The sequence below is a fragment of the Strix aluco genome, chromosome 7, assembly GCF_031877795.1.
Source record: "Strix aluco isolate bStrAlu1 chromosome 7, bStrAlu1.hap1, whole genome shotgun sequence".
Taxonomy (NCBI): domain Eukaryota; kingdom Metazoa; phylum Chordata; class Aves; order Strigiformes; family Strigidae; genus Strix; species Strix aluco.
In genome coordinates this window covers 4,850,908-4,876,418 of record NC_133937.1, presented here as the reverse complement: position 1 = coordinate 4,876,418, position 25,511 = coordinate 4,850,908, and the positions used below count along the sequence as shown (strand labels likewise).

The 25,511-nt window shown below is 44.0% G+C and overlaps 2 protein-coding genes across 2 annotated transcripts; both read left to right on the top strand.

The window, feature by feature from the left end:
* The first annotated feature begins 157 nt into the window (after positions 1-157).
* On the top strand, positions 158-11,655 carry KIFBP (kinesin family binding protein). The gene is made up of 7 exons (XM_074830271.1): positions 158-537; positions 2,955-3,053; positions 5,525-5,604; positions 5,713-5,896; positions 6,979-7,063; positions 9,429-9,538; positions 10,225-11,655. Exons 1-7 carry the CDS (start codon positions 190-192, stop codon positions 11,101-11,103), a joined length of 1,785 nt encoding a protein of 594 aa, XP_074686372.1. The 5' UTR covers positions 158-189; the 3' UTR covers positions 11,104-11,655.
* A 10,687-nt stretch (positions 11,656-22,342) lies between these two features.
* SRGN (serglycin) lies at positions 22,343-25,006 on the top strand. The gene is made up of 3 exons (XM_074830269.1): positions 22,343-22,511; positions 24,334-24,481; positions 24,658-25,006. Exons 1-3 carry the CDS (start codon positions 22,433-22,435, stop codon positions 24,869-24,871), a joined length of 441 nt encoding a protein of 146 aa, XP_074686370.1. The 5' UTR covers positions 22,343-22,432; the 3' UTR covers positions 24,872-25,006.
* The last annotated feature ends 505 nt before the right edge of the window (positions 25,007-25,511 follow it).

Sequence of the window (25,511 nt, the reverse complement as noted above, 5' to 3'; positions counted from 1 at the left end):
GGGAGCGTGGGGGCGGCCCGGGGAGGCCGCACCGCTCCCCGCTGTGGCGGCGGGAGGGGGGCGCCGCTGCGGTCGCCATGACGGCGAGGCGGGAGGAGGGGGCGGGGCCTCCCCCGCAGCGCGGCGGTGATTGGCCGGCGGAGCGTCAGGCAGCGACGTGCGTGACGCTGGGCAGCCGGCGGAGGGAAGATGGCGGCGGCGGGAGGCGGGTGGGCCGCGGTGTGTGAGAAGTTCCGCACCGCCCGGACGCTCTCGGCCGTGGAGTCGCGGAAGGACCCGGAGACCGAGCCCTACCGGTCCAAGTACAGCGCCCGAGCGCTGCTTCAGGAGGTCAAGCAGCTGCTGAGCGCTGCTGAGGAGGGCGGCGAGGCGCGGCTGCTGGCCGTGCGGCGGGCCGTGCTGGAGTACGAGCTGGGCGTCAACCACACCGACACCGAGGAGCTGTCGGCCGGCGAGGAGCACCTGCAGCGCTGCACGCAGCTCCTGGAGCCCCACCGCCTCTCCCCAGACTGCGTTTCCCTCTACATACAGGCCCAGGTGGGCCGGGGCTGTGAGGGCCGAAGAGGGTGTCGGTGCTGCGGGGCTGAGAGGCGTGTGCGGTCTGAGGGGTCCTGAGGGGCGTGCGGCGGGGGGTGCCGGGGCTGTGCGTGGGCTGTGCTGTGTGGTCTCTGCCATGGGCTGCGAATAGGGCAGGGGAGATTCGTGGCACTTCAGTCTCCTGATGGGTATGGCTTCTTTAATGATAATAATAAACACCAGCAGTCCTGGCGTTTATTTCTTGCTCGAAGAAATAATTCACAGGTGGCGGCTGTGGAGGGATGCTATTCTGTTTTAAGCTTGCTGCTGATGCCTCTGGGCATGCAGAGCGTCTAACAGTGTGTTCTCTTAATAGAAACGGTGTTGACAAAGCAGCGCACTCTTCAGGATAGACTGAGACAGAACTTGTAAGAATTGAGCAAGAATAAATTAGTAGAAGACCTCAGTGTATCCAGAACTTATTTGTGATTCCTTAGCTGTCATTTGTTGTCAAAGTAAAGTTGGGAGATGCTTTTATTTAGCAGTATCCTGAAAAGGTAAATTCTCAAAAGTAGTCACTTGTTCGCTTTTCAGCCTCGCCTGTTATCTCTTAATCTATTATATTTTATCCCAGTTGAGTAAATACAGTTTTATAGGGCTAGGAGTAATAATACTCACCTCTTTATTCTGAAGAAAGTAATGCTGTTAACAAAATTCTTTATGTAGATTCACAAAGGGCCTTTGCTCAACCACTTCATCATGGCAACTGATGTATAGTTAGATATCTGTATCTAGACTTTAAATTAAATAGAGCAGTTATTTAGATGTCTCTGTCAAAAAAGGCTGCTCTAATTAGAAAAGGCTTGGTAGCACTTCCTTGTCAAACATTCCAAAACTGTCAAGGAATTGTGTGTTCATGTGGAAAGGTGCTAGTTAAACAGTGACTTGTCTTACATTGGTTAAATCAACTGAGTTGTCTGGAGTTCCTGCTCATTGTCTGCTCATTGTCCTTCAGTGTGACAGTTTGGGTACACTGGTACAAATCTATTGCTCATTATAAGACTGGAGATTGCTTGGGCAGCCAGTTAAAATAAGATAACATTTTACCAGTGTATGTTCCTGGGGAGTTGTTACTTTTTGTGGCTGGTGGCCAGGGATTCTGCTGTGCTTTTGAATTGGTGTGTTGGAAAGCAGTACTTCTCTCTGTTGGATAAATGGCTGCATGGGTTTTCCTGTTTTGGGGCCTTTAGGAAACAGCAGGATAAAGTTTCTGTGTTATACATGTGAAGTGCTGTGCTCCAACAGTAAATGGGTCTGCTGTTGTCTGGCACTACCATCAGGCATGAGGCTGAGAGCAGTGACAGTAAATGAGCATGCCCTCAGCTTTCCGTCCCAAGGGCTTTGGAAGACTTGAGTATTTAATTAAAAACATTTCTGATATAAAAGCAGTCAGTGACTGTACTTCTCCATGTTCTGGGACGTATAGAGTATGTTCTCACGGCACTGACTTCTATTTTGAAAGAAGGAGCATTCCTTTTTCCTGCTGGGCCTGTTTCTGTAGCCCTACTTCTAATTTCTGTGCTTCTGCATAAGGATGTGTATCACAGTTTCTGTCTAATTAAATCTGGTCTGTTCCACTGCTCAGCCGTGGGCAAAGTATTTCTGTTCATAAATGTCATGCTCTGTGGTGCTTTCTTACCAAAATAATAAATGGAATTGAAAGGGACGCAGGGCTGGCACACAACTACATGTTTTAACTCTTTTGAAGGTGGTGTTTTGTTTTTTTTTTAGCCCTGTTGGATTTTGTAACGACACTGCCTAGGAATTAAATTAGCACGTCAGACATAGATTGTTATTAATGCCTTCATCTTATTAATAAAATTAGAGGTACTTTTTGTAAAAGGTGGGTTCACAAATGCAGTAATGTTACTATGTACGTTGCTGTAACTTAAATTTGAAAGCAGTAATCTATAGCTTTTGCATCTTAATGGTTCTTTTAATCTCTTGTAATTGTTGAAAATATACATGCATTCATTCCTAGAATAACTTTTACCTGTTAAATTTTTCTACAGTCATGGTAAATTTCTAATTTCTTGGCTCTTTTTATGATATTTGATAAAAGCTACATGAATCAGATGCAGAACATACTGTGTGAAAAAAGCTTGTTATTTGAACACACCAGTCCTTATTTAGTAGAGTAAACACAGAAAATCACAGTTTGTGAGGTGACTTCTGTATGTATTTGCTGCTGTGTGAGAGCCCTCCCTTTTGAGCAACTTGCGATAAAACGGGTGGGCACAATTTTCACTTCTTGGAATCCACTGTATTAGAACACTATATATATAAGGACGAAGAGTGATAAATTGTTTGGCGAAAGCGTGTAACATAAATGGAACATAATGGGAAAATAACTAATTTGTTTTTCCTTTTACCTTTAGAACAATCTAGGTATCCTGTGGTCTGAAAGGGATGAAATTAAAACTGCACAAACTTACTTGGAATCTGCAGAAGCCTTGTATAATCAATACATGAAAGAGGTAGTGTGTTTATTAATATTGCAGCAGGTCTTGCTTTTGTGTGCCACTTACAGTTTTAGTAATCTTTGAAAAAAAAAAAAAAAAAAAAACAAACCAAACAACCCAACATATGATGGAACTTGAGTTTCTGCACTTTCTACTGGCTGCTATGACACTTGAAAAGTGATATGATTAGTACTGCTAGCATAGAAAGAGGCAAACTAGAGGATCAGTTGCTAATTTCAAAAGGGACTTATTCAGGAAAACAATTTTGCTCAAAAATAATGGTCCTTTTTGAAAGCTCTTTGAATGGATAGTCTGAAGTTGAAGCCAGGTAGAATTTGGCTTTTAATTGAGATTATTCTTAGTCTTGTCTTGGAAATCCTGTAAAAGGTCAATCTGTTGCTTTCAGTGGGAAAAGGAAACAAAACTGTAATATTTGCATGGTTTCCTCTGACTGCACAGTTTTGTGTAGAGGCAAGTACTTTAGTTCCATATCCAAGAGAACAATTTTATAAACAGCTAAACCTCTCATGCATATTAAACAACCTTTTGAGTTGTGGATTCTGCTGTGTATCAACAAAGACTCCCTTGTGCTATTTTTAAGCTCTTTGCAAAGCTGTTCCTACACTAACTTGCCTCAGGGACAGTTCGTGAGTGAACTAAAAACATTTGTTGCCTTAAAGGAGCAGTATCTGTGAGGACAGCTGTAAGGGTTGGACAGAACCTAGTTTCATGAAATTGCAGTTCAGGTTTTACATGATCTTGGTTTATGACACAGATTATTCTCACGGAATTTTTAGAATGTCTTTATTGGTTGGTTACTGCCATATTCCTACCTTTGTAGCCATGCAGGTTTACAATGATAGGAGAGGTAGTGTAGAGTAATAAAGCCCACCTGGAAGGGAAAGTTGCAGAGCTTTTCCTAAGGATAATTAAAGGCATAAGGCTTGACATCAGAGGACTGATCTATAGGTACAGGAGGGAGGCAAGGGTCTTGCTTACTGTGTCATTTCAATTGCTTTCTTTGCAGGAATAGCTCTAGACTTGCCAGGATATACTCCAAATCTTGTTAGAAGGTTTGGGAGCCTTTGTAAGGTCATAAGCCTTTGTATCTAAAGGAAACAAGATGAAAGGTTCTAAATTCACATCTTAAAAACTAATGAGGTATAAACAGAAAACCCTAAAGATTAAAAGATCATATTAAAAAAAATCTATACCTCTCTGGTAGGTTGGACACACTTCTGTTTACTTGTCATTTTCTGTTTCAGACCCATTTGTTTATGACTGAAGATGAATAAAACATTTCCATTAAAAGCAAACAAATCCAGGATTTTTAAATGAGAATAAGTACAAACATAAGAATATGTTTTCTTCCCTGTAAAGTGAATGTACTCTCTACCCTTGCTCCTGGTCCTGCCTGAGTCTGTATTGTCTTATGAAAAGTATTTCTCTGGACTGCTTTTTATTTGTTGCCTTACTTTCCCTCGGGCTAAGAAATAAATGGGGTTAGGGGAGGGCTAGGAAAGTTGCATACTAAACTGGGCTCTCTTGCTAACACTGTGTAATGGAAAAAAGCCACCTTTAGAAGGACACCGTCATCTGAAGTGTTTAGAATTGGCATCTGAATTTACTCACAACAAAGGAAATCAGATAAGAACAGACTAATAAAACTTAATAAAACTTTGCCATAAGCAATGTTAATCTGTTGGGCTTGCCAGTTACGCTGACTCTAACTTTATTGACAGTTGTTCTATGGCAAGGTTGAATAGAGCAATGCTGAAATATATATATAGTTGTCTGTATAAGGGTTCTGATGGAACTCATGGTTTAAAAAACAAAAAAGCACTTCTAAATTAAATAGTTCACATCATTTTAACTTGCACGTAGGTCATGGCTTATCGAGGTTTAGCAGCTTCATCCTCCAAAGACATTGCCTGTGGTCTCATTTATATATTTGAGTAAATGGTCTTACCAGCTTGTGAATAAAGGGAGTAATCTCACAGTGGTAAGTCTTCACAGCAGGTCTGCTGAGTGTTCTCTGCACATAATGTTCTTTGCAGTACTTCCTGCAGGATGTTTTCTTGTTGCTGATTAGTGCAGCAGAATATTTCACACTTGAAGGCATGCTTAGTGTTAAATCAATGCTTAAAAACCATTATGTTCTTGTACAGAATAAAGACACCCAATTAGTCCTGTAGAACCCAGGTTGAGTGTTTCTGGTGCAGACAGCATGCGTAAAGTATGTAAGCAGAAGTCTTCTACAAGCTGAAAACCTTGTAATTTCATGTGAAGTTGTGGCTTTCATCCTCTAAATCTCCTGAGTTTTGTGGAATTGCTCCAGAGATGTGACACTGAGATAGGTGTAGATGCATTATTGAAGTTTTATTGAATTGAGGATTGAAAAATGGTAAATCGTCTGCAGCCAGAAGAGGGAGCACTATGTTACAAAGAGAAATGTAGTTTACTGAATATATCGTGTACTTTTGCAGGATGGAAATCCTCCCCTGGATCCCAGTGAACATTTCATGGCAGAAGAAGACAAACTCACAGACCAAGAAAGATCCAAAAGGTGTGTAGCAGCATACCTAGATTATGATTACTTTTGTTTTAATTTATGAGGGTATTTAGGGAGGAAAAAAAAAAAAGAAAAATCTAAAGAGACTGTTGTTTTTTCCAGATTTGAAAAAGCCTATACACATACTCTGTATTATCTGGCACAAGTCTATCAACACCTGGAGATGATTGAGAAGGCTGCTCAGTATTGCCATACTACTCTTAAACGACAGCTTGAGTATTGTGGCTACTACCCAGTAGAATGGGCACTCAATGCTGCTACTTTGTCCCAGTACTATCTCTCTAAGGTAACATACCTAATGTTTTTCTGCTGTAATTATATCATAAACATAACTATCAAGTAAGACAGTTGTTTAAACAGCTGTTTGAGACAGGGCTCCATGTCGAATTAAAAACGTGCTCCTATAAAACCACAAGTTGTCTTCTGACATGAAACATCTGGTAGTTTTTTTTCTGTGGTTTCATTATGACAATGGGAAAAATGATCAGGGGTGTAGACACACGAAAAGCTCTATAGTTAAGTATCAGCAGTGATGTGATGTTCATAAGTAAAACTTTAAGGTTATAATAACTTTGAAACTGTTTCTTATGCTGTTCTCTTACAATAAAGGGTTTCAAAACAAAAACATCTGAGGGCCAAGGGATTGCACATTGTATGTTTCCTATAAATTATGGTCCTTTGTACCTTAGCATGCGCTTAAGACTTGTTTGAGCCTGTGTGAACATTAAAGTGTTAAAGATCGTTACAGATGGTAGCTGTTTGCTTCCACACATCTGTGTCAAGTCTAAATAATCTACTGTGTTAGGAAATGCTTCAGCTTTATTTAGGGATTTCTGTATTCCAGACTGTTCAGATGCTCTTTTCTGATGCTTAAAAGACTTCTGCCTTACCGAAGCCAGTTAATGTAGTAACTTGTCATTTCCATGGCTTTTTGATGCATTGATAGCACTAATCATTAAACAATGCACTGCCAAATATGAGTAAAAGAATCTAAATCTGACTCATAATGCTGACTTGTATGTCCAGCTTATTCCGACTAACACCCTGTGATACAATCTCTACCATGAGACATCACTTCCTGTACCGCAAGGAAGCGATAGTAGCATAGATCAGAACAGTGAAAACGTTCACAATGTACGTATCTCATATAAAAAGAAAAGCTTGCTATTGTGGCTGTTGTAGAGAGAAAATGGTTATTTACAAAATACTGCATTCAGCAGTAGGCATGGAAAAAGTGTCCTTTCTTCCAGTGTCCAGCGGAATATGCTCCAGAGCCTCTCAGTTCTGTCATTTCCCTTGTGTTCATGTATCTGAGGCGAGGGGTTTAGCTTATACCAGTGATAAATGCTCTCTTTCTGTTTCTCTCAGCAATGCTTTATGGAGTCCCGACACTGTTTAGCAGCAGCCAGTGTCATCTTTAGCCAAGCTGAACAGGTGCCATCTGCTGAAGACAGTAAGTTCATATAAAAGTTTTGAATAAAATATTGTGAATTAAGCATCACTGATACCTAATGTTAAAAGTCAAGTCTAGCAATATGTACAAAACTTATCTTAGTTTAATTAACAATGAAGTGGAACGTTTCTAAAGAGCTGCTGCTACTACTACAGCTTAAGATTGGCTATGAGTAAACCCTGTGAGGAAAACTCTAGAGCTTGTTGCTGGCGTTTCAGAAAGCATACCAGAATAAAAGTGAAATTTAAAACAACATCCGTTTCAGTAGTGACAATGTCATTTGATCCATTTGTCCTTGTACATGTGCTTAAAATGCAGCTTACCTTTGCTTCTCAGTGATCAGAGGACAACAATTCAATGAACCAAACCAGATGCTTCCTGGGAATAGTTTTAAAAGAGGGAGGGAGACTGCAGCTCTTAAAAACCCCAAATCTAGAAGGTACTTGTATTGTCTTTTGTTGCTGGATGCTGCAGCCTCATTAATGGCTATTTTTGCAGTTTTGGGTATCGATGCAAAGGAACAACTTCGCGGTTCAGTGTGAAGATCAATAAAAGAAACTTTTAGAGAACTGACCACAGTTTTAAAGACCTGTGGTTATGTGATAGTGTCAGTACTCAATGTAAGTCCTCTGTTTTAGGCTTAGTCTTTGCTTATCTGCAGCACAGCCTTTTACATTCTGTGTCTTGGGCAACTGAAAGCTTCAAATCAATAGAGCTTTAACTCATGGAGAGGGAGCAAGTGCTCGCAGTAGCCTGTGTGTGAGTCCGTAACTCTGACTTTGAACAGTTGAATGTATTGGTTAACTTTTAATGGTTTGAGCTGTTTAGAACACAAGCTCTTTAATCCATTGATGTTGTTATTTCAGGTTAAAATATAACCAGAGTAGACACCAACTGAGTTTTATTTAATTGAAGTTCAGTGACAGTACATTAATTGCTTTTAATATTTTTCTTAGTTCAAAAATACAGAACTCTATGCAGTTGTCTTTCTTAGTATTTAAGTACGTTGAGGATGATGTCCAAAAGCTTTTTAGTTTCAGGGGAACAGGGCTGTCAGTAGTCAGGTTATGCTAATCTGTTAGCCTGTTTGAAAACAGTATATAACAGAAGATTCAGTAGGTCTGAATCAGTGTTTATGGGCTTCCAGAGCTACCTGACTGCACAGTTGTCAGAGTTCATTAATGGGATACTTAAGCCAAAAAATGAGGTTATGTTTTTGATAGATGTGTAGAAACATACAGACAGTTATGGTCTCAAATTCAGGTGCGAGACTGGCAGTGGTAGATAAGAGCCCTACTTTTAATTGTACATTATAGATTTCTTGTGTGATTTTTGGTCAACTACCTTCTTCTGTCTTCTGCACCAAATAGGAGTAGTGATATTTGTGTTTGTTTCAATGGAGTAAACATTTATCCTACTTTCCCTTCCTTTTCATGGTACAGAGTGCTGGACTGTGGACTGGAAGATCATTATGCAGAAAGTTCTAACTTAAAGAAAGACTAATACACAGTCAGTGTTGGCCACTGTCAAGCATGTTCATTTTATCATGTTAATCAGAATATAAACAAACACAGAAATACTTATTAAAGGTGCCTTTTCTTAGATTAGTAACAATTCTTATTTCCTTAGTAAGAAAAACTCAGCTGACTCTAATGAAAGGTAATGAACACAGTGGATCTGAGTCTGAAGTTGGCTTTTTATTTGGTGAACAAGAATGCTAGCGTCCCCTCATTGTTCAGCTATTCACTGCCTTCTGCCTAGAGACTGGGAAATGAGTTCTGTTTGAAATCCGTTTGGTTCCTGAAAATGTTATCTTGAGGCATCAGCAGTGCTGCTACTTATGACAGTGGGGAGATTAATGCAGAAGTTGTAGAGCTAATAAATCTTATGTTAGTACCAGGTAGATTAACCAAAGGCAGTTTCCTCTACTTTCGTTCCCTTTCTTGGTAGCAAGTCTGGGGCCCATTGCAATACAAATGCCCTAGTCATCCTCAGAAATTATTGCTGGGCAGGCAGCTGAATCTCAGAAAACAAATTATCCCAATTTCTTTCTCTTATTATAAAGAGACATGAAAACCTTTTCCAGTAAAACACTTTCAAGATCAAAGGTCTTTTTAAACATACATTATGATCTCTTTTTTTGAAGAAAGCATGCGTGACAAATCCATGTTAATCTGTATGTGTTTGTACCAGAATGAGTTTACAGAATTGTTATATGAACTAACACGGAGAACATGTTTCTGTCTAACAGTGAGGCAAAATTAGTTAAATATGAGTAACGTATTCTTTGCATGTAACATTTGAGGTTCTTGCTGGCATGCTCGCGTTTTTTTAAAGTTTTTATGTGTTTATATCCATTCAATAGATGAAACGGAGCAAGACCAACAGGACCTTCGACAGAGAAAAGCTGAAATTGCAAGATGCTGGATCAAGTATTGCCTGAACCTCCTGCAAAGCGCTCGGAAATTACTTGAGGTAACCGAAAATCTGTTCTGTAGCTGTCATTGTTTAAAAACAAAGTCTGTTTTGATGTTTGTAACAGGAATCAATTCACAGTTGGTAGCAAGTGATAAACAATTCCTCAGTGGATAATACAATAGATGCTTGTGATGTAGCAAGTGTTTGATAGTATGCTTTGACTTTAGTGCAGCACAGAGAGGGGATCAGTTCTGTAGTGTGCTCAGTGCACTGCTTGTACAGCAACTTCACAAATTTCCCTCCTCTCTGCTGCATTTTCTTGCAGCTTGATTTGGCAGATTACTTATTTAACTGCTAGTAAGAACATCACCTTAGTATGCAACAGTTTTGTGTGCTGGTGTTCTCATTCAAGCGTTCATTTAATTAATTTAAGCATTCATTCTCATGTTGAAAATAGCATTTGCTGAAACGCTTTGCAGAAGCGGGGCCTTTGGTCTTTACATTTATTGTTGGCTATATTGTCACAGAGTAGGGAGACTAGATTATCTTAGTCTTATGTTTTTACAGAATCAAAACTAATTTACATGAGTTTTTATGAATCTAAGGTCTAACATGCCAACGTATTTTCTGTCTTGTTGCTAACTAGTTTATATTTCAGAGGTAACTCATAAGTAAAATGATTCAGTGTAAGTCACTCTTCGTAAGCCATATGCATTTTTAATTAGTATGCTTTGTCATTTCAGGATAACATAGGAGAGCTGGATCCAGATAGGCAATTGGAACTTAAAGCCCAAAGGAAAAAAGAAGAGGATGAAAAAGAGAAGGGCAGGAAAAAAGCTGTCCTTTTTGGAACAAGTGATATATGTGACTCTGTCTTAGCCATGGAAGAGAAAGTGAGCAGCGTATATCCTTTAGATTTTCAGGAAGCCAGAGAAATCTTCTTGGTTGGTCAGAACTATGTTCAGGAAGCGAAAGAATTCTTTCAGGTTGATGGTTATGTTACTGACCATATTGAAATTGTTCAGGATCACAGTGCTTTGTTTAAGGTACTTGCTTTCTTTGAAGAAGACTATGAGAGGCGCTGCAAAATGCACAAGCGTAGAATAGACATGCTGGAGCCTATATATGCAGATCTGAATCCGCAGTACTATCTGTTGATTAGCAGGCAGCTTCAGTTTGAGCTGGCCGACACCTATTATGAGATGATGGATTTAAAAGTAGCTATTGGTAACAGGTTAGAGGAGCTAGACTCCCACACAATTAAAAAAATTAATTCTCTGGCTCAGTTAGCAATCAAATATTATGAACTCTTCTTAGATTCTTTGAGGAACCCAGATAAGGTGTTTCCTGAAGAGCTCGAGGAAGACGTTCTTCGGCCTGCAATGGTGGCTAAATTTCATATTGCACGACTATATGGTAAGCTTATTACTTCAGATAGCAAAAAGCAGCTGGAAAACATGCAGACATCATTGGAATATTATACATTTCTGGTAGACTATTGTGAGAAGTACCCAGATGCTGTCCGTGCCATTGAAACTGAGCTAGAACTCAGTAAGGAGATGGTGGGTCTTCTTCCAACAAGAATGGAGAGGCTAAGAGCAAAACTCTGTCCGTTTATATAAATACTTGCCTTGAAGGAAATGTGCACTATAAAAATGATATCTGTCAAACCCAGTGCTGTTGGACAGCTTCTGTACTGACTGATAGAACTAAGGTGTCTACAATTTGGCAGTCCACCTAGAGCCTGCAGTAGTATAACTTTGTGCAAAACTCAGAGCTCCCCTGTTCAGTAGCTCACCCACACTAATGGTGTAAACTTTAAATGTAAAGTGAATGTCCAGCTGATGCTTTGTATTGTTTGTCCTGTATATAAAACTTTTCTCCCTTATGGTTTTTTCCTTTGGCGTATGGTTTAGTTTTTAAATGTAGTGCTAATGTTTTAAGAGAATCTGTTCCTCTAGGAAAATTTTTCTAAGAAACCTGAGGCACGTTCTTCCAACCAGAATACTTTTTATCTCTTCTAACCTTTGTCCCCAAAAAACTTTATCCATATGAAGGTAACTTTGTTATTTTCAATATTTGTTTTGTATGTTGCTCGGTGTTTTCTTTTTTCCCCTGTTAATCAAAACCTAGTTGACAGAGGCTCAATAAATGGACTAGCTTGGTTAAATGTTTTCTCAGAGTTCTTGGAATTCTGTTTCTTTGTGTCTAAGATACGATACACATTACAACTTTGGCCAAAATAAATAGTTGTGAAACTGTTTCCACGCGAGTATCTTCAGTAAAGACACACGAGCAATTGAAGGGCCAGAACCAAGAGCAAGAAAGCAGCAAACTTTCTTGCTTGTGGTGGGAGGAGATACTCTGCTCTTAATACGCTGTAGAGAATTCACGGGTTGGAGATACTGTGTTTTAGTGCTCCAAACAGTTGCTGAATGCAGCTTAAAGGCCTGGGATGCCACAAATGGCTTCTTACCTTGTGTTGTCAGGGAGCCCTGGTGCTGTCTTAGCAGGAGATGCAAGTAGGGACCTCTCTGAAGTTGCTGCAGATCGCAGCGCTGCCGAGGTGCTATTCAAAATCTGCCTGTGTGCCATCAGTTGCTGACTTCTCTATCGAAGCTGTCCTGATTGTCGCTAAGGTCCAGCTGATCTGGCAGTGTTCCTGGTCTTACACAGCCTGTTACCTTTGCCTTGTTCTAACTTAGCCACCTATTTATTCTTTGTGGAAGACCAGGTTGCATTTCTGACCCAAAACGTACACAGATTGTCTTTGTATTTCTGGTGTCTGTAGCAGGATTATGAACCAGGACCTGTTTTAGTTAAAATGTAGACTGAGCACATTGTCCAACTGTATATTAAGAGATTCTGGTCAGAGGTGCCAGGGGATGTGGGGAAGGTGAAGTGACAAGGTGATGGGGTGTGCAGTGATGTGCCACTCTGCACCAGCAGTCTTGCCGCTGTCAAGTTCATGGGAAAATGTTTACAGCAATAGAGAGCATTGAAGGAGAATAGTCAAAACAACCAGATTCTTCTGGAAAATGCAAGAAAACGAGGGGGGAAAAAATGATGTTAGCTTGGAGGGTGTGAGGGGGAAGCATGTGCAAGCAAGAAAGCGTGTGCATCTTAAACGTGGTAAAAATCTCGAGCTTGCAGAATTCTCTGCTGAACACTTCTAACCACAAACAAATAGGCCAACAGATGGGTCCTGGAAACAAGAGGCAGCAAAACTCAAAACTAGACCAGCTACCTGCATGCAAATAGAACAAGGGAGAGAGTGTGTGCACGTGCGTGTATGTGTTGTTTCTGTTTTACTAAATAATTGTCTAGTCAGCCTTTAGAAGTTTCTTTTCTGCTGTCAGACCTTTAATTCATTTTTTCCCATGGCCTGAAGGTAGGACAGCCCATAGTTTCTCAGTGAAACAGTTCTGAGTGGGCTGTATTGCGTGTTATTTTTGTCTATGATTTCAATTAAAGCTCTTGTGCACTTTTACCGTGAACTCATAATTTTAAAGTTAAATTGTTTTTTAGCTTCATATTCAAGAAGAAGGTGATACATGTTTGGGGTTGTGGTTTTTCTTTTATACTTCCATAGTCCATCCTTGAGGGCCTTTGAGCAAATTTTTTAGAGCAAGGATTGTCTCATCAAACTTAGTTTAGTTGTAATTTGGGGAAGGATAGATTGTGAGTTATCCCAGATACAACTTTTTTTTTCTTTTTCCTGTTATATCTTTCAAATACTGGTCTGAAGCGAGAATTGAAAGTTGCCTGTAAGGTAGGCAAAGCTGAGCAAAGTGCAGGGTGATGTGTCCCTTTCAACCAGCAGTTGTGTGCAGAGGTACCCTGAATTCACCAAAATCCTAGTGAGAGCTCAGCAGACTGGTGGGAGTGGGTCGGTAGTTAAGAAGGCCCGGAAATAAGAGGGACTGGAGCTTTTTCAACACAGCTGTGTGGTTGGCGCTGTGGTTTGGACACCTCTCTCCTCTGAAGACATCCCAGAACGCTTCAGCTCTGCAGCTCTTCTTAAAAACTCTGCAGTACAATGTAAATACATTTTATAAATGCATACGGAGTTACAGAAACCAATTATGCCAATTGTTCATCTCCTACAGTAAATGTTCAAGCCTACCACCAGCTAAGTATATTTTATTACTGGTGACTATATCGTGCCAGATGCTCAGCACAACACACTACATTGTGGTTCTTCTAAGGCATGTCTTCTTTAAGGATGAATAATTCCTGTTTGTTCAATGATTTGAGAGAATGAATTTAAGTCAGATTGTGTATTTAGTTAAAAAAAAAAGGAGGTGGGGAGCTTGTTGGATTAGGCAGCAAAGCTCCCTTCAAGAATGTTGAGTTTTAACTGTAAAGTATGTGTGAGGTCAGGCATTTATTCCAAAGATTAATTAAAGATTAGGTTCCTGTGAACTCCATTTAACCTGCATTTCTGTTCCTTTTTGTATGGAAAAAAAATACTTTACAACTGCAACCTTTCTGTGGTTCTACTAGGTTTTTTTTCTCCTTACCCAGCATAAAGCAGTGAGATTTACAAGAAGCCCATGTTTGTGCAGAATTCATATCGAGTGCAAGATCTGAACTCAGAAGCTATAACCTCAGTGTACTTCAAGTGGTGCATAATACGAGAAGTAATTTGGTTTGATTAAAAACACAGTTTTGTTTTAATTGAAATGCTTTTAATTCTCATGCCAGCTAGAGAGATTGTATGTGTTATAATATGGGTTGCTCAGGAAGGTTGTGCTGTGTTTAAATATTTCAGGAGAGAAAGAAACCAGTGCCTTGTTCTCTGTCTCTCCCTACAAGCCCGTCAAAGGAAGCGCTCTCTATTTTTTTTCCCCTTGAGGGGACCAGACTGGAGGAGAGCGCCAGGAGGTGACAGCCATGTCCTTTGCTGTTCTCACCTCTTAAGCCAGCTGAAATACCGGGGGAGGCGGGCAGAAGTGAGTGCTCACTTCTCCTTCGCAGCAGGAAAGCGGGTCCCCCGTGTTGCAAGGCGGGCAGCCGGTGGTGGTTGCTGCCTCAGTGTGGCCAAAACAAAAGGTCCCTGGGCTGGTTCGCTCTGTTTGCCCGCCCAAAAGCTCCTCTGCTGGGGGTTTTGGTCCTGCCCCGGCACAGGCTTGCGTGGTCCTGGCGAGGTGGATGGTTTCCTTCTCTATCTGCAAAACAGAGAAGGTGTCAATGTGTCAGCACGGCGCTTGCGCTGGGTGTGATTGCTGCTGCGCTTCCACGTCCGGAAATATTGCAGGGGCCTGATTAAGCTCGACATCAGACAACGAGAAACAAACTGATCTTGTTAACGCATGGCTTTACACATCTCAGTTTTGTTTGGTGTTTTCCTTTTGCTCAGCGCTGAGGGTGTGAAGATGAGCTTTACTTGTGTCTGTCTTTTAAAAGACTGAGATAGTTGGTTGTTACCTAGATGTTTTCCGTGGAACTTTCCATTATGAGATGCCCAGAAAGAGTCCTGCAAAGGAGGACTTGGCTAGACTGGCAGCTCACGAGACCAACCCTTCTGTAGTCTTGAAGTTACAGAACTAAAGACTGTTATGTTAAAATCAAATGTGTAAAGTTGTGGTGAGAAGCATTTGTCAACTTTCTTTCCTCTTCAATTGCAACATCTTTGGCTACTTTAGAGCTCACCACAAATAACGAATGCAGATTTTAAAATTTTGTTTGAAAACTGCTTTTATGTACTTCCCAGGAACTCTGTCCAAAGTGCTTGCTAGTACTTTTAAATTTTGCAGTTTGGCTGGTGGTTTCTAGCTCTTCCTTGTCACAGGCAGGCATACAAACAGCAGTTTTCTGACAAAGACTGCTTGCCTTGGCTGCCTTTTTTCCAAACCTATTGTACAACTCTGTCTTTGCAGCTGAAGATCTGGACAATGTGCCAGAGAGACTGTTGGGCAGAGGGGATACTAAACACAGCGTGTTTCTGCAAACACGTTACTTGCCTTCAGAATGGAAAATGTCCATGGTATCAAGTGTTTGTTTAGAAAGAAGTGACTGATAACAACGTGGTCCCTTAATGCCAAAGACTGTAATTCAGGTGTTTTTAGCAACGTTTTAAATGTTTAGTGCTTGAGTTTTTGGCATTTGGTATGCACAAAATAGTTAAAGTCTTTTTACATGCTCATTGTTGCTGTAAAGGAAACTTACTAGTTGGTGTTAGACAAGGATGAAAGGATTTCACTGTTCAAGGTTTTTAATGCAATTTTCTGCTGAAACAAAGAGGAATTGGATGAGTGATTGAAAGATTGCGATGGGCATGTGATGGAGTGAGCTGGTGTTAGTCACTGAACTCCGTAAGAGGAGTACGTGCGCTTGCGTCAGAGATCCATGGGTGAAATGTAGAGGGGGGGGTAGAAAAAAGGAATTAACATGATTTCCTGTATGCTAACTGTCTTGGAAGACAGCAAAAACAAGTGGTTCCTAGGTGGGGTCTTAAACCACTGTGTTGGCCCTGAAATTCCTCCTGCTCTCCTGGAGCCCATCTCTGGATAGCCAGTGGGTTCTGCAAACACCAGAGGAGTTTCACAGCAGCCCACAAGAGGATGTAATTGGGCAGGCCTGGAGCATCCTTCCACCAGAAAGCCAGGACTTTTAAAATAACAGAGGTAGTGACACCCTAGAAGCGATGTCTAGTATAGACAAGGAGACAGAAATGGTGATGCTGGATTTGGTTGCCAGCACGTGGTCTGCAGGCAAGGAGGGAACAGTAAAGAACAACATAATCTCCTGCTAGCAAAGTTTACTCTGAACCCCAAACATTTACCAGTGGTTTGTGCGTGGACACCTAGGGCTGATGAGTGTCATACACTGCTATCCATCCTGCCTGTCCATATTTGGAACTTTTGGCAAATAACTCTCAGATCCTTTTTTCACTTCTCTATGTGCTTTGCCTTGATGTTTTCTTATAGCACCAAGCTGCCGGTGTTACATAGAGCTTGTGGAAAGACATTCTTTGTGTTCTACACCGTAAAGACATGAGGTATTGGAAGTGCAAGGGTCTTGTGAGTCTTACCTCCCTGGTTGGCCTGTCCTGGCCTCCCCACTGCCCTCTTTGCTGGAAAGGTTAGATGAGATGAATCGTGTCACAGGCTTTGGCTTTCCCTGGCTGACTGCTGTTGAAGCCCTCTTCTGCACTAAAAGAGATGAAAAAATAGAGCTGTTTCTTTGAAGTAGGAAAAGGCAAAAAAATGCCTTTTTTCCTAATTAGTGCAAATTATGTTTTCTGAAGGGATGTGCTCATGTTGAAATCCCCGGTGCTGCCAGGGCCAGAGCAGTTTCATCAGCACCACAGGCTGTCTCTGAACCTGAGGGACAGGCCTTTGGAGCGTGCTGCTTCGCGCCGCAGCAGTGTCCACCCGGAGAGCATGGAGCACATCCTTCAGAAGGGGCTCAGTGGGCTGGGGTCTGCCAGTCCTGCCAGGGAGATGCTCCTGTGGTCGGCCTGCTTTTCATGCCTTTCCTCATTTTCCTTTTCTGCACGTCGCATTTCAAAACAAAAGGAAATTTCTACTAAAACAAACATGCTTAAAACTAGCTAAAAAATCCCTGGCTCCTTTAGGCAATAGGAAATAAAAAAAATGTTGTCTTTTACTCTAAACGTAATTTCACCCCTTTCCTCAACAACTGAGTGAAGATCACAAAACTATGACTGTAGGTAAAGGGTTGGTTAACTGGGGCCCGAACACCAGCTCTGCTCTGCTTTACACACGGGATGGGAGAAGCGGATCTGGTTCATGGTAAGACCTCCATGGGAGCGTCTGCGCTTCCCATTCCTTTTCATCTTCCCAAATTCACTGAGGCTCTTTCTCCCTGCACACGGTGTGAAGTTTTAATGTGGCATTGGAGGTGATTGTGCTTAGAAATAGGTTTGCACTCGCGCAGGGAGCGTGGGCAAGGTGAGCTGCTTGGCGTGGATCTATGGGGGAAGAGCCCAGGGTTGAGAAAAAGCATCTAAAAGCTGCTGAGCAACTCACGTGAGGTTGTTGTGTGTTGGAGAAACCACCTTACGGAAAAACAAGGGGCGTTTTCCCAAGGAGCAGCTCTGTGAAGGGGACTCCCCCCTCATTCTGCTGTGCGGGTCATGCTCCCAGCGAGGGCTGGGTGCTTCTACCGTGTGATGAGGTTTTAAAGAAGGAAGGACAGCTACTGAAATTGCCTCCCCAATCGGAAACCAGAGCTCGGCTGCTGTGTTGTGTCTTAACAAGTTGTTGCTTTTAAACCTCAGTCCTGAATTTGCTAGCCAAAACCTCCTGGCACACTGTGCTTCAGCGCATGGCAGCAGAAAGCACCACACCTCCCAGCACGAAGGAAAGCTGCTTTTTTCCTACTGAAGGACAGGCCCATTGCTTGGTTAATGTTTGTGGCAGAGGGGAGATCACTGATGGGGAAAGGCCGTTGGCAGCTTCCTGTCAGTCGGCAGCTGCATTCGATCTTGATGCAGCTGTGGCTTTCCAGCAAAGATCTCTCCCTGTGGGCTTGTTAACCTTCATCATGGGAAAAAACAAGGAGTTACTCTTCTGGGAGATCTAGATGGCATCGAATGTCTGATTTCTACGTGATGCACGTGAGCATTAATGATTTCTTGCAAGATTTGAATCTTATCTTCATGGGCCAGGTCCTGATACTGCCCTTGGAGGCAAGAGGTGGTGGCACGAGAGGCTGAGGGATGCCATGTACTGCCCGGCTGCACGTACCACGGTGCTCTGGGTACACGGGTGAGCCCAGGGGCCAGGCGCAGCCCAGGTTAAAAATTCATCTTTGCTCAGGGCTAGATTTAGAAATCCCCCCGGGTCAACCCAAACCTTCCTCCCTGGGTTGCCAGCTCTTTGCTATTTTGAGGCAGGATATATTTTTGCTTTCAATCCCTAAAGGTTGGTTGGTTGGACATGAGCTGGTAGCAGAAAACATCCTTAATCTAGCTGGGCTTGCTGCTCAGGGGGGTCAGGGTAATTTTGGGGTGTTTAACAGGGCAGCTCATGGGTACTCCTTGAGATGGATCAATGTACTCAGGACCCGTTGGATGTCCAGGTCTGATGGATCTTGTCCCACCTCAGCAGTGACTGTTGGGGAAAAAACCTGACCTGCCTTCCCAAAAGACAAGATGGGCAAAAAAAATGCTCCTTGTGTTCAACCCAGCTGCCTTTCTCTCCCCTTTGCGCAGTCTGACCTCTATTTTTCTTTCTGTTGGCATCATTCTCTCTTTACCCGCTTTTCCAGCTCTGCTTGTAACAGATGTAGCCTTTTCTGTACTGGCTGCTCCCCAGAGCAGTGACCTGTACAAAATACCTATTTCTACTTTCCCAGCAGAGCAAATAAAGAGCTGAGCATCACAGGCAGGGCCCAGCGCTTTGGGACTCCCAGCTGCTTCAGCTGGCTGCCAGCTTTGCTGCTCCACTGGGGAGGAGCATTCAAGGGGTGCAGGGGTCAGCCTGGATCCTCACTGAAGTCAGGACTGAGCTCCTGCTGGCCGGACCAGGGAAAAACCTGAGCCCTAAGAGCAGAGTGACCCCCCAGCACTTAGGGTTTATCTGATTTCTGAACAGTTATGAATGAGGAACTTCCTTATCGGGACCCCTTGTCTGGACAGATACCACCTCGCCTGTGTGCCTCGCTGATAAGCACAGGGACCGCGAGTGCCCGTGCACCCATGGGAGCCCATCTGCCTGGCTAGCTGCTTGTCGGAAACGCAGACCACAGAGTAAACCGGCGCTGTCTGGCAAGGAAAAGCAGCAGAGGGAGCGGCCCGACATGGCTATGTCAGACTGCTCCTCTGGACCGCTCCTCCGGCAGCGTTTATCTGGGATAGAGCAGGGCAGGGGTTGGTGTCCACCAAAGAATTGGCCAAAACACTCCCATGAGATGCCCCTCGGGGTTGCTGAAGTACACCCACCGGGAATGTTTTTTGCCCTACATGCCCTGCCCTCGATGTGCTCACACCAGGCACTCCTGTGGTGTGATCCCCACTTAGTGATGGTACTAAATTAACTTGTTACTCCTGAAGCCAGTTGGGAGATAAAACACCCTGAGGGTTACGACAAAGGAGCAGTTTATCGCTTCAGATTTCGAAGTGTTTATTACAGTTTAGGGGCTACTCCCAGATCTTTCATGCACGTAGCAAAGAGTCCCCAGTGTGTAGTTGAAGGGCTGGGTGCACAGTGCTGAGGTGGCCCCTTCCCTCTGTGTGCTCCCTGCTCCCCAAATTAATGCCTTAGAAAACTTCAAAGCTCTTAATCTGCTTTGTATGTGATTTGAAAATAATGGCAGTGCTTCAGTGTGGTAGCTGTAAGAAACGCTTTAGGAGCAAGCTGTGCCCTCAAATACCTGCTCCTCATTTATTCTCTTGTTTTTATAGGCTTATTCTGTTGGGGTGTTTAATCTTCCAGTCTGTATACGCAGGATCTATGCAAGAGAAGTATGAACCTATGAATCTTCCTTGCAGTTTACAGGAGGTAGATTTGAGGTAGCTGACCTAGGTATGGCAACTGTCCTCCTCTGTGGATTTAAAATATTTGACTTAAAAAATCCCTCTTTCTCTTAAACTGATAGTCATGCAATTGCATGTTTTGAGGTTACTGTTCCAGTGTAGTATAGCACATGTGCTGTTCTCTGTTTAAAAGAAGAAAAAGTATGTTAACTTTCAGCAATTTGTGTCCTCTAGCTCAAGATGAGATTTTTTTTTTTTTTTTTTGCTGATTATTTACATTTTATGTCCTGAGTGGTTTACAGAGAGGTAAATAATTGCACAGTGTTCCTGGGGCATCCCCTGACACTCCATAAAGGGCATGCTTTCCTCTTAAGAATTGCACATCCCAGATTGCTTCAGATCTGGGTCTCCAGTATCACTTCCACATTCATAGGAAGGTGGAAAGCTCTTTGCTTGCCAAGCGCAGTGGGGTGCAGGCACTGGCGGAGCACAGCAGGACAGGGAGAGATGGGCACAGGCTGATGCTCCCTGCAGCCTTCTGGCCCCCATTACACAGGTGTACGTGAGACAGGAGAGTGGAAAATTTGCTTTGGTTTTCCCATCGTTATCAATTGTCAAGCTATCTCATTTCCTGAGGCACGCTGCTGACACAGAAGAAAATAACAAAACCGTGTGGCAAAACTGACAGCGCTACAAGAGAGATAGCTCTGTGAGATCCCCCTCCAGATAGAGGGCTTTTGCAGCTCCCACCTACCCCTGGCAGCCGCCCCCCCTCCTGTCAGATCCCTGCCCATTGGTGGGCACCACTCTGGCTGCATCCCATGGGGCTTCCAGTGCCAGGGTGGAAAAAGCCCCGGTCTGCTGGGCAGGGCAGAAATAGCCAGCAGAGGGGTGTTTTCCCCCATGGGTCATTGTTTGCACACACTGGAGGGGTGTCAAAGGGGTGAGCATGTGCCCGTGGCCAGTAGAAAATGAGAGGTGTTATTACAGGAACAGTTTCCACAGCCTTCTGTGGGTGGAGGCTGATTGCCTGCCCGCACACGTTCACCCGGCTTCCTATTGATGCTGAGCACCGCCTCAGAAAAAAAAAAAAAAAGAAAAGAAAAAAGAGTTGATGCTAAAAATACAAAGTAGAAATGAAGCTGGTAGGAATAACCACTGCACGCAAGTCCTTCCGCACCTGCTTGGTTTGAGTCTCCTATATTTCCTGTGCCAGAAAAAACTCCTTGTGCAGAGGATCCTAATAAATTGCACCAATGCTGAATGTGCAGCTTGATCCCTCAGTCCAGCGGTAAATCCCAGCCCGGAGAGGGGAACTGCTGGAGGGGTCTCCTCTGCCACTCGTGGGGATTTGGTGGAGTGCCATGCCCCGGGGAAAGTCACTGCTCAGCCCAGATCCCCGCTGGGGGCCTCTGTGGACTTTTCACCACGTAAAAATAGATTTACTACGGACAACTTACACTATCAGCCACAGCATCGTTGAAGGTGCTGGCAGCACATTAGGCCCACACGTCAGTGCCCCAGTTAATCCAGCAGCTAATGGTATGACTAAGAAAAACCCCCACCGCTTAGATAACCTTGTTGTTTGTAATTTACTCTTAAGTGAACTCAAGCCTGGTTTAATCACAGCTAAAAGGCAAGCAAAAGGTATGAGCTAGCTGAAAGGCAGCTTCCATCTATCTATGTAAGGGCTTTTATGGCTTCCCAGACAGGCTCCTGGCAGAGCCACATGCCGTCCAAACTCTTTGCCATGCTCCCCGGGGCACTCACACCACACGGCAATGATCTGGCTGAGCAAATCCTCTGTGCCCTTTCAGAAATGAGCCAACATTTCTACCAGAATATAATCTCTAAATTAATATCTTTTTTCACTTCAGCTGTGAATATCTAAGATCCTGCTTTCAAAAACCACCCCAAACCCGGCATGAGATTCCAGAGATAATTTACTTCTGTGGAAAAAGATTATTTCCCAGTCAATGAAATCTTCACTGATTGCAAGCAGCTGGCTCCTAACCCTCCTGGTGGATAGACATGGGCTTGAGGCAGGGAAAATCACTGCTAGTGCCAACGTAAAAATGCAGTTGACTGAAAGTCAGGGGACAAGAAGTGCTGTTTTTCCTCTCCAGAGGAAACAGTAAATGCCCTGGAGCTCTCTGAGCACCGGGCAGGCGCAGGGCAGGATGCACGCCTGGACCACAAACTGCCAGCAGCACACTCCTTCAGTCCGGCTGGTTGGTCCCGGGTTTATTTTTCTCCTCGGGCAAAACTGGAGATGAAGGCAGTGGGGATTTTTTTTTTTTTGAGTGATGAAGGCTGAGAGGCCAGAGTGCTGGGCTTTTCTGTACATGTCTCACTCCCATCAATCAGGAAGCAGTGACGCAGGTTATGGGTTGGGTTTGAGGTTTTGGAAACCTTTTCTAAAAGTCGATCTCCTCGCACCGTCATATTTCTGAAGTGTGAAGCCGTGGTGAAGGCTGGTGGCGAGCAGGGGGATACCGGCCAAAATGCAGCTCCTTATCAGATGTAACAGGAGGATTTTCCTGGCTGTTTGTTTAATCCTCTTTGTGGGATACACAGCACAAGGTAAAACGGGGCGGTTGTTCTCTCGGTAATCCTCTTTCTGGGCTATGCAGTGTAGGCCAAGTAGGCAGCCTCCAAATTTTTCAAACTGACCTTCTTCTAGGGGTAATGAGATCTACCAGAAGACCTGCTTTGCTAACATTTCATTTTCTGGAGGGGGAATTGTAAGAAAAGGTGCTTTTTGCAAGTGGCGCATTTCTCCGTCCCTTGTCCAGCCTCTATGAGAAAAAGACTTCATAAAATACATTGCTGTATGTGTGTATATTTTCAATCCATATATTTCAATATATATTTAACCGGCCCTTTCATAGTGGTCTGGTTACTAGTGTTATTCAGTTAAGTAGTTACAGACAAAGTATGTAACAGTTCCCATGTCATAACTGCTATGATCTACTTTCTTGGGGGGCAGGAAAAGAAACTAGTTGTAAGTATGAGGAAATTAAACGGTTTATTCGGTACAATATTGCAACACGCAGCACTAAAACAACTAAAAGGAAATGTTGATTCATGATGACATGTGCCCTGTGGATTTGTTTCTTGCGAGAGAGAAGCGCTTTTCAAGCACGTAGAGTAGAATCTGTCCCCAAACCAAGGCTGTGATAGAGACAGGTTTTCATTATGTATCTACCGCTCGGAGGCTGATCTTTGAGGGATTATGGCCCATTTTTCATACGCTGTTTATCTGCAAATTATTCAGCTGCAGTTGTTTATTTTGTTGCCACTGTTATTGTTAAAAACCTTCTTAATAATATGCTAAGAGAAGAAAATACGTATGGAAAAGGAATACGCTGTAAAAGAAGCAGGAAATTATACCCGTGAGATCTTTTTTCTCTTACAGAAGAGTGTAGGAGGTAGCTGAAAGTCATCTAGTACATTATGGAAATATATAGGGCAATAGAGAAGTGTAATTACAGAAAGATATTCCCAAGAAACCAAGAAAAAATAGATAAAGTGCCAACAGAGGGAGAATGCACCAGGAGGCTTCAGAACAAATTAATTACATGAGACCAAGAGGAAGGACAAAATGCTGCCGTTTTTATCTTTACTATGCAATTGTTATTTTCTCCTTCTGGTATTTTTTGAAGACCCGCTTTTCAGCGACAGCCCCAATCAGGCACCTGGGGGGCACCAGAACTGAAACCGTGGGTTTACGTAACCCTGAGTCGTGTCTGGGAGATGGCTGACAGTCTCTCCACCAGCGACGTGCTCCAAGAGCCTACGTAATCCCCAAATCTGCTCCCATGGCAGGCGGCTCTTGGCACGCCTTGAGTTTCTGACCTCCCCACCAAAACTCATCCCACTGAACTCGAAGGGGCTGAGCTGAGGCACACAAAGCGAAAGCAGAGTTGGCTCTGAGCCTTGCTGAAGCCAACAGAGAAAGGGAGGGCGCAGGAGCCAGCTCTCTGCTGGGGTGACTTGTCCCCAGGAGATTTTGAGATACCTCCACCAGCTTCGGGGAGAGCTGCAGGTGGCCAAGCCTGCAGGTCCCCCGTGGATGTGCCGTGCCTCGAGCTGGGGATGAGCCCTGCTGTGACGTCGGTATGAAGCAGTGGTTTCCCACGAGGTTTCCATTTCTAATTCCCGTGGACTTCCCAGTGCCGTGTGCGAGATGCACCTGATGTCTCTGATTGCAAAGATGTCCCTTAAGGTATCAATAACCATTTAAAAAAAGTCTTCAGGGTTTAGTTTTTGGCAGTTGAGCAATCAGGGCCACACAAATTATTTTCTACCACTCCTTTAAGCTTTACTAGGTGCTCATAAAGTTAATAGGTCCTGGTGAGTAACGTCCTGGTCCTGGTGAATAACAGACGGCTGATTCAATCAGGTGCTCCGATGCAGAAGGCAAGGTACAAGAGAGTGAGGTGCCGACCCGATGCCTGGTCCGCTAACTGCATTGAAGAGGAGGGGCCCTTGTTTTACATGCCCACCGGTGGAGCCAACAGGATCCTTCCTCCCATGGCAGACCCGTCCCTGTAAGTTCCGTTGCCGCACGTTTGTCATTCATGCAAGCACCTAAAAAATGTCCAGTATTCCTGTCTCGACAGTCCTGTCACCGTGTGGGTCACCCATGGGGATGTGAGGTTTCAGCGTGTTAAGAGATAACAATATAATAAATTTGGAATAAACTAGATGTTGTTCTGCATTTCAGGATGAAGCAATACCAGGAGCTGGGTGATATATTTCCCCTCTCGGATGAGGAGTCCGGCTCTGGCTCTGACGCTGTGATGGAAGCGGAGCCAGCCTCCGGGTCGGGGCTCGGTGACGGCGACAGCTTCTCCGAGGCGAAGCTGCCCGTCTTCCTAGCGGGCCCGCGAGGCGGCAAGCTGAAGCAAAAGCTAACGGAGGAGGATTTACTCCTGTAGGGCTGCGGACGTCGGCCTCCTCGTGCCGGTGGCAGCCTCCCTCGCCCCCCGCGCCCCTTGCCCAGCGCCTGACCCGATGCGATGGCCACGAAGCAGTTTTAAACCAACTCCAAACCAATAAAAACTTTGCCTTAAGATCTTTATTGCTTTCACTCACAACAAAAAAACTTTGTTTTCGGTCTGAACACGCTCTTTGCCTTTTGCGGGTGGGGCAGCCATCCCAAGCAGGGGAAAACAGGTTTGGGGGCCCTGCCTGATCCGTGGGGATGTTACCGTGCTCCAGGGGTCATAAATTAAAAACCTGAGCGTGGTGGGGGCCGCCTGCACTTTTACAAATCTCAGCTCATCACATAAAATCCGCCCGAGCGTCTGCCTCGCACCTGGCTTGCTCGCGTTCCCCTAAAAAGCACGAAATCTCGCAAAAACGTTTTGGGACCACAACGGTTATTTCCTGTCACCGACATTCCGCACCCGCCCCGTCGTCCCCCCGGCCGCTAGGGGGCGACCCCCCCCCCCCGCGCCGCGCATGCGCCGCCGCCGCCGCCTGGGCCCCGCCCCGCCCCGCGGCCGGCCCTCGGCGGGCACGGAGCGGGCGGCGGCGGCGGCGGCGGGAAGGCGGAAGGGGGGGGGGGCGGTCACG